This window comes from Hyalella azteca, unplaced genomic scaffold (assembly GCF_000764305.2).
Source record: "Hyalella azteca isolate HAZT.00-mixed unplaced genomic scaffold, Hazt_2.0.2 contig13969, whole genome shotgun sequence".
In the NCBI taxonomy this organism is placed as follows: Eukaryota; Metazoa; Arthropoda; class Malacostraca; order Amphipoda; family Hyalellidae; genus Hyalella; species Hyalella azteca.
The window spans coordinates 106,252-115,208 of record NW_025943871.1 but is presented as its reverse complement, the minus strand read 5'-3'; the positions used below and the strand labels follow the sequence as shown (position 1 = coordinate 115,208).

At 38.1% G+C, this 8,957-nt stretch overlaps 1 protein-coding gene across 1 annotated transcript; it reads right to left on the bottom strand.

The window, feature by feature from the left end:
* Positions 1–354: 354 nt before the first annotated feature.
* On the bottom strand, positions 355–2,803 carry LOC108678408. Its single transcript, XM_018166826.2, has 5 exons — positions 2,685–2,803; positions 2,136–2,254; positions 1,392–1,495; positions 787–915; positions 355–548 (listed from the first exon to the last, which is right to left on the bottom strand). The coding sequence occupies exons 1-5, from the start codon at positions 2,735–2,737 to the stop codon at positions 507–509; spliced, it is 447 nt and encodes a 148-aa protein (XP_018022315.1). The 5' UTR covers positions 2,738–2,803; the 3' UTR covers positions 355–506.
* Between the last annotated feature and the right edge of the window lie 6,154 nt (positions 2,804–8,957).

The window sequence follows — 8,957 nt, the reverse complement described above, 5'->3', positions numbered from 1 at the left end:
GAATATACTGCCTTCATATAATATCCAGCTCCATCATAAGTATTCCTTCAATAACCAATTGGAACGATTGTAGAACTTCCATCCGAACGTCTGGTAAGCGTGACGATGGAACTTCCATTCCGTAAGCGTGACGAAAGGACCTATCCGTACTTTAATTGGAGGTGATGCAATTGGTAACGTCGAGTTCTGAATTTAGATCATCACAAACATTATAATCATCTAATCTATTGATGATATTATCAACATAGTGGGGGTTGACGTGATTCAAATTTCGTCTCTGCACCATTCTAAATTTGCTGTCTAAATAGCGCACTGCAAATAACTTAATTTCAGCGAAATGTTTTGCATTGAAGATATTCTCATAGCTGTTCTCAGGAAAATAACTACATTATTGCAGAAACACCAATAAATTTAATATGGAAATACACAAATCCCGTGCACGAAGCGTGAGGGCGATCAGTCAGTCTTGTTCTGAGTCGTGGCTTCTCCTCCATAGGGTGAGCGGGTTAGGGCACGGCAGCATTGAGGCACACGAACAGCCGGATAGCCTGCCACGTATATTTAAGTCATGAGCTTCTAGAGCCACGCACGTTTAAATTAAGCTGGATATATTTTTATGAACCAAATTAAGGTGGATATATTTTTATGAATCATGATCTATTACACTGCCTGAATATTCTCTCGTGACGGCTAATTTATGTATTATTGTTATTGTGTGTGACATTTATAACAAAAAACATGTTGCGCGAGACTGCTTTAAAAATAAAAACATTTTTAATGACTCACGTTCAAATATTTCATGGTGGAATTTTTGCAGTTCGGGTAAGCTTTTGAGAAGTTGGTATCAGTGCTGCATTGGTTCTTCAACGAAATCGTCTCGAAAGCCACATAGTCAAATGTGTTGTCAGGTTTCAGCTGTTGAGGAAAGAAGATTATGGAAATAACTATCAGAATAGAAAACAATAAGCAGCAGATACGTTTAGTTTTTGGATAAGGACTACTTTTTCCTGCAAAAATTTACAATAAGTTAGTATTTTAAGAAAAATAAGCAAGGAATAAACATTTCGAGGGATGAAATTTGATAGACTTAGAATTGCGGGCTCTCTAGATCAGGAGAATTTAAAACATTTTTATTCTTTATGCAAAGAAGAAAACTTGTCTTGTCATGAGTTATGCTCTACAATATAAACTACATCTATGAAATTTCATTGCAGTTCACTGATAATGCTTAAGAAAACACTACACAAATATCAATTCAGCGATCAAAAAGTAAGATTGAACTCACTGCAAAAATGCAGATTGCTTCTAAATTGGCGCATAGGCGAAGTTGTTCATGTACGTACGCTGTATAGTTCATGTAGTTGTTCATGTATATACGCTGAAGTACTCACGAGCTTGGCTGCTTGCAACATGCACTGGGAATAATTGAACTGTAGTGGATCACATGTTTCTGCATCGTACCCAGTCAAATTTTTGAAGTTGTAGCATTTTCCATCTGTTGGGGGAAAAATTTAGTCGATGGGTTATGTATTACTACCATCTACAGTCTACACAATGATGTAAAAGCACAAGATCTTTCCAGGCAAAACTGACGAGCACAAATAATCATCAAGTTTAAATTGAGAATAAGAAACTTGAGCTCAGCTGATTCCTATCGATTTTTCATTTAAAGCTGCCAGTCGTCAATAAAGCTCGCTGTTGAAAAGATACAGCAATACAAATCATTTCGGACATTATAATTTCATGTTGAGAAAACGGAATTTAAATCTGTTCATTTCAGTTTGCAGCAAGCGTCTATGGAATAGTACATAGTTTTTGAATGATCATCTGTCGATGTAATCTGGGAACGAGTTTTGATCGTATAGGCTCGGGTGCAATGCTTAATTTGATAAGAAAATTAGCGCGATGAAAATATTAAGTGTTTATAGTATACGTTAACAAAAAATGGATAAATCAAAAATATGTACATTTCGATATGTCGTCAACCAACTCCTACACAGCCGAGAATGCTGCCTCACAAATTAAATAAAAATATTGGTTATTGATCTTTGACCCACAATTGTTCAATTTAAGCTTGGAATTATGTTAAAATCAATAGGAATAAATTGATGCTAAATAACTCATGTTGCACTCACTTATAGAATTAAAGTTGTTCATGAAAATTCTGTCCTTCACTGCGCATTTACGAGCATCGGTGGAATACAAGACATTCGACTGCGCCACCATCAAAGCCCCTTTACAAGGGGAAGCACCTCTGTAAAAAATTACAAATAATCATTTCAGTGTATAAAATTAGCAAGTTACTTCATCTTTGAAATGCGTAAAACGTTTGAAAATTTTCATAGAAAATATACACGCTATTATATTTCAAAACAAGGTCCCTGAATGACCGACTCTTCACATCCGAATTTTCTCGTTAGACCATCGGACAGTAACGTATAAACGTTGCCTTAATCAAGGGTCAGACACTCTGGTATGACGAAGTAATAATGTAAAGTAAATAAAATAATGTTCGAGCTAAATCGAAGTTACAAAATCATAATCCGTTACTCTAAATACTTGTCATTCTTCAGTCAAATCGTTGATTTCAATCAAATAGCACGACATATATGAATAATTAACAATTGCATTCTCAAATCTTGTCAATATCACATCGTCGCTTGACTTGCAAGCGAAGCACTTACGCCGCGGACGAGGCAGCGGCGGCGGCGATCAGAAGCATCAGAGCTCGCGTCATCTTTTCTCTGTGGTCGTGGCAGCGGTGCGATGGCAGGTCGTGGCAGCGGTGCGATGGCAGGTCGTGGCAGCGGTGCGATGGCAGGTCGTGGCAGTGGTGCGATGGCAGGTCGTGGCAGCGGTGCGATGGCAGGTCGTGCGCAGGCAAATACGGCTTGATCCTGAAGCACTGTGGGCATGTGGTGACCATGTTATAGGCTTTGGATTTGTTGGAACAGGTGTTGAGAAATTCATTCAGATGCTGTTATTAATGATGCAGTGTACACACATGCGAGCTGAATCATCAATTTTGTTGCCTCTAAATATAAGAAGTTTAATTCTAAAGAACTTAATGATGTCTTTTCATAAAATTTTTGAAACTTGTGTTGCAGCATGAGACTGTTTGTTCGGTGATTTATTTCTTTTGGCAAAATTTACATTACAACTACTTTTTCGATGATAATAATTCAATACTATTGTAAAATCGTAATTCGGTAAATGATAGTATATAGAACAATATTTATTACCAGACATTTGACAATTGCTTATGAACATTGTCATTGTTAATTATTTCCAATATTTTATCTCAATTTCACTCAGATGGTATTTAATTGGACCACTATGAAGGCGAATGATATGCATTGTGTCAAAAATAATTGCAATTAATTAATTTAATGATGCGAATAATACTAATAATTCGGTTGCATTCAGTTACCCTATGTATATAACTTTCAAAATATAATTCACAGTAATTTCAAAAACTTCATATACAGTAAACGAAAACAGTTTTATTTAACAGCAAAAAACTTTTATCAGGGCTAAAACAGTTATTCGCAAGTAACTTATCAACGCAAACTCTTAGCAAAACGTACAACCGTACACTTCTGCCCAGTGAAACTATTGACCGGCGGTTGAGAACACGGCCCAATATCTGCCATACTTAGCGGGAAACTCGCTATGGGCCCGAGACCCGCAGTGGTCCCGTTGCGGCATGTTACCCTATCAGTTCAGCCGTTTCTAAAATAGAATAAATATTCATAACTTTTTAAATTAAACTCTAATGTTCTCCCAAATCTAGATATAAACACACTTTAAAAGAGGGCAAAAAGCCTGTTATGATTTCACGAGTATCAGTTCAGCCGTTTCCAAATAAAATTAGCATTCACAACTTCTTAAAATTCAACTCGAAAGTTCTTCCAAACCTAGAAATTTATTCACTTTAAAGCGGCAAAAAGTCTGTTATAGTTTCACGAGTATCAGTTTAGCCGTTTCTAAAATAGAATAAGTATTCATACCTTTTTAAATTCAACTCGTAAATTCTCCAAAATCTAAAAATTTATTCACTTCAAAGCAGCAAAATGTTTGTTATAATTTCACGAGTATCATCAGCCGATTCTAAAATAGAATTAGTAGTCATATTTTTTTAACTAAATTCGAAAGTTCTCGCAAACCTAGAAATTCATTCACTAAAAAGCAGCTGAGTAGTGAGTCGGGGCAACGTGAATAGGTTAGGCCAGAAGAGTTTATGACATAGGTTGCGCAGCCGTAGACCAGCAAATTAACGCTCAAATCAGCCCTGGAGCCAACATCAACCATCTAAATGCTATAGATATTATCATCCTGGCACCTAAGCAGCTGTAGTCAATTGACCTATCTCACCACACGAACTTTAAACCACCACTGCTTCAGCACACAAGCTGCTACTCCACATAGTTAACGGTCAATACGTTGTTCACCACTGATTTTTAGCGGCCGAACCTTAGGGCGCATGTGACAACCAAACTTTTAGCACGAGTCTCACACCTCGCTGCTAGCATTACCACGTCTTACAAATTCATTAGTTCTTCTAAACTTATACATGTATTACACCAATAAATTTATAATCTACATTCGTTTTTAAAGTCAGTAAGTGCTAATCAGACCACACGTAAATCAATATACCTTGTATTTAATGCTATATCTTATTTTAATTTGATCAAGTCTGTATTGATATGGTTGCCTGCGACACAAAGTGAGTCCTTCTGACCCCAATCGCGCCGGTAACAACATAGTATCGCATATACGATTGCAATTCCGTACTGCATCACTCGTAAATGAGCAAATGCATTTTCCGAGCTGCATGCTCCCTGCCAGACAAAATTTGCAGCAGTGTGAACGATGCATTGGGCTTCCATCTAACCTCGATCCAGATGCAATTAAATACGGAATCGCTTCATTAAAACCGTATATGACGTCCAAACTTCCACATTCTAGATGCCACCTATGTGTGCGTTGTTTAGGTTGTAGAGGAAATAGATTTATTCATGTATATATAGACATAAGTAGCAATGTATTAGGTATTAGGATTTTGATTTTTCATTTTTAGTTTTCAATCACCTTAGCCGTGACCTCCAACAACATAGCGTTTTAACTGTCATTGTGTCTTGTGTTCTTGCCGTGGAGGTACGTTAATCGATAGCTCTGTGATTATATTTGTGTTTGTTCAATTTTAGAAGTGATTTTAGTTTCGTGATTATTGATTATTTGTGCTTGTTAATTTGTTTGTTTATTATATATTTATTCTCTAGTTAGTTATTTCAAGCGTTATTTTTGTTCTATTTCAGGAAGGCCNGCGTCTGGTGCGGTGCACGCACCAGGCGCTGTCTCTTATACACATCTAGATGTGTATAAGAGACAGGGTTAGGTCCAGTTAGGAACAGGTTCCATTAAAAATTTCCGATGCCGACCGCCAAAAATGGATTTCAGATTCGTAATCTACACCCCAAAAAACATATAATTTAAAAAAAAAACACCCTTTTTTTGGATGTGCTTAATCTGCAATAATACCATATTTATTCTCTAGTTAGTTATTTCAAGCGTTATTTTTGTTCTATTTCAGGAAGGCCTCGATGCTTGAACTCGATGTTTGAACTTGATACATGAGCCCAAGTTATGAACTCTATATTTGGACGTGATTAGTGAAGTGAAAGTGAATGAACACACAGTCAAAGTCAGGCTAGGATTAGGGTGTTAGGTTTGTTGTTTTGTTTCTATTTATTCATTGTTAATTATATTTACTTGAAACTGTTTATTCATTGAAGAAAAATCCTTGCCCTTGAAAAGTTTATTAAAGTCTTAAAGAACGATCACGTGCTATGTGTCGGGGAGACGTTAGTTTGACAAGAGATAGTCCCCCAACAAGGTAAGTCAGTAGCATTGTATTTTTTTTTTGCCAAAATCCATATCGATAAGTTCAAAAAACGCACCTGTGATATGAAAGCGATTTTACGAATTCCTCTCTCGGGATTGTGGGCAGCGTTTCGGACAGCGGTGACTAAGTCGAGGCCGTCGCAAGTTTATCACGCGGCGATTGCCCGGCGATTGTTGCAATTTCCCGTAAGCCGCCCAGCAAACAACCTATCATCTTACGTCCCTTCGGGGGCTTAAGACCATCCCTCTATGGCCTGCCAGGGTCTGATCCCCTGGGCTTGCTCTCGACGGTCCATGCAGCCTCTCCCCTTTGAAGTGTCGTTACGGAGCGGCGCTGCGCGGCTTAGCAAGACCACCAAATTCCCAATTGAAGTCCGTCTTTGATTTGATACAGACAATTCAATGCATGGTGGTACAATTAATATTGTGTGGGAGCAGTTCAAAATTTTATTGAAGTGGTCGAAATGTGAAGTCTCGAAATTTTAATTGACCTATAATGTTAAGCGCATGTATAAACAGTAGAGCCAATTAAAAAAAATTAATGTAATACAAATTCATTAACCCGTATGTGGTTAACCTACAGAAAATTTTGTATTGGTCGCTCGTATGCGATCTTAAATGTTCGTTAAATTTTCGATCTTCTCGAATATAACATTGAGTCTCGCTTACAGTTAGCAAACGCGTGATTAACTTTTCGTAAGTGGAATTGCAATATAGGGAACAAGTCCGCCTCCAGTGCATTTAGAACCTAAAGGACCGTTAATTCTGCTGGAGCTCGTGTGACAAATAAGGGCGTTAAACTACCGTAGACTCGCTTGGTTTTTCATAAGGTGACAGAAAATTTAAATTTAACATCTTCCCAAGTAGTAACTTACTTAAAAGATTAAAAATACATATATTTTTCTACGGTTACTCAAGTTACCAGGCCTATAAATGAGCAGCATTAACGATGGTCAATTTATCGTTTGAGATAAGGGATTTAATATCCCTGTTTAATTATAACTAAAAACAAACTACTGAAACTACTGCATGATCAATTGATCGTGGGCTTATTAGGAAGCTATGAAATGGGATAGCAACCTCCCATCAGAGATATGGACAGAAAATAAATGTCGTGCTCGGAAACCAAATGCAAATGGTTCGAATAAAAAAGAACTATAATAATGTACCTGATCAGAGTGTTACTTAAAACAACAGGATATTATAACAGCAATTGAGACAACGTGGGTGTGAAGTTTTTCCCACGTGGGCTGAGTAAAGGTTAGGAACTGACTAGGCTTTGGGTAGGACGTCTTCTTTCCTATTTTCCCGGTAAATCTTTGCGTAGTCTGCGGACTCAGCAAGTTCTGCCCAGATGAAGATCATCTATCGTCCAGGATTGGCCAATAAGCCAGCGATGGAGGAAGCGCGCGCCATCGCCTCCACATGAAAAATTAGAAAATTTTACAATCTCATTTAATACAATCCAGATTTTTCTGTGGCTCTGCATTTATATCTGGATAAACATGAGATTTTCAGTGATGAAAATGCAAACAGTGATGTCATGACAGTTCATTAAATCTGATAATTCATACTCTTCATGAAATGGATCATTCCTGGGCCATTTGATTGCCACGAAACCATCGATAACAAAAACCATTGATAACAATGATTTTAGAACCACGCAGTAAGAAAATAACCTTACCTTGAAAAAAGTGTTGTGGTGAAAACAAAAAAGGAAAGAGGCATTCTAGAAAACTGCTAAGAAGGTAAGAAGTATTCATTTCGTAACACGGAATTAATTTGTCCTAATATTTAGTAGCAAGTGTGGTAATTAAATTTGTGGGCAATTTTTTCAACTCGTCAGTGCGCCCGATCAAAAACTGCAAAATTGACTAATGCCGCTCTTGAACTTCAATCTTCATCTCTTCACCGAGCGTTTGTATTGGATTCTGATCGGGAGGCTGACACGGCCATTCGAGACCTACAGCAACACGAAGCCTGTTGAGCCTCAAGCCTGCTTCTCGTCCTGTGCTTGATGCTCCAGTAATGCACCACTCCCAGCAACACGTCCACTATTATTTTTCTCAGATCCAATATCAAAATCTGCTAGCAACTGATTTCCCAATTTTCTTTAAGCAAACGGACAATTTGGACCAAAGAATATTATGAAACATTTTCTGTCATTTTGCATCCCTTCAATAGACGCGTTACTGAGAGATGCATCAGCGGCGCATCGATCGCAAGCACACGTCAGAGCCAGCGGCTCAATAGGCTTCATGTTGCTGTTGGTCTCGAATGGACTGAGATCAAAGTGAGTGCAAGGAAATCTTTACATTTCAAGAACTGTGATTGAATAAATATTATAGAATTGAATATTTTGATGGCCGCTATAATCTCGTATTATCCCACATATGGCACCATGAAGCAGTTCTGGCTACAAACAAATATTATGGTGCTTCAACTATTCATTTTATGGTGACTTCTTGAAACTTTTTGCTGCACTTTAATGATCGTTTTACAGATAATGATGTTACTTTAATGAGTAAGGTTTGTTACAAGTTTCTTGGCATACTGTCGAGGCGAAAATATATTAGAATTGACGCAATATATTTTTAGGAGACAAAAGACATTTACAAGGAGTTACGTATCTTTATAAATCACTATGTAACGAAAGGATTGCAACAAGTCATTCAAAAAATAAAGGCGTGAAATAATCGGTTCCACTTATCCCGTTAGCGTAGGGATTTCATTCAACACAATCTTGTACAACTTCCTAATACCATGTCCTAATTTATTTAATCCTTCGTTCCAAGTTTCACTTTGTCCAGAACACAATTTCGGCCTCCAGACGCGCCATTGTATTCCACTAAAGAGGATCACGAGACGCGCTACAGCCAAAGTCTGGCCGTGAGTGGAATAAGTGCGGGCAATAATGCTTGCCGCAGACTGCCCTCGCATCGTAGGATGATTACCGTGGTGATGGTTTGTGGTGAGGGGACAGCGTTGCTATTGAGGGCAGAGTGAGGGGAGGGCGCTGGGTGGTGGCAGGGGGGGTGAGGGGACAGCGCTGC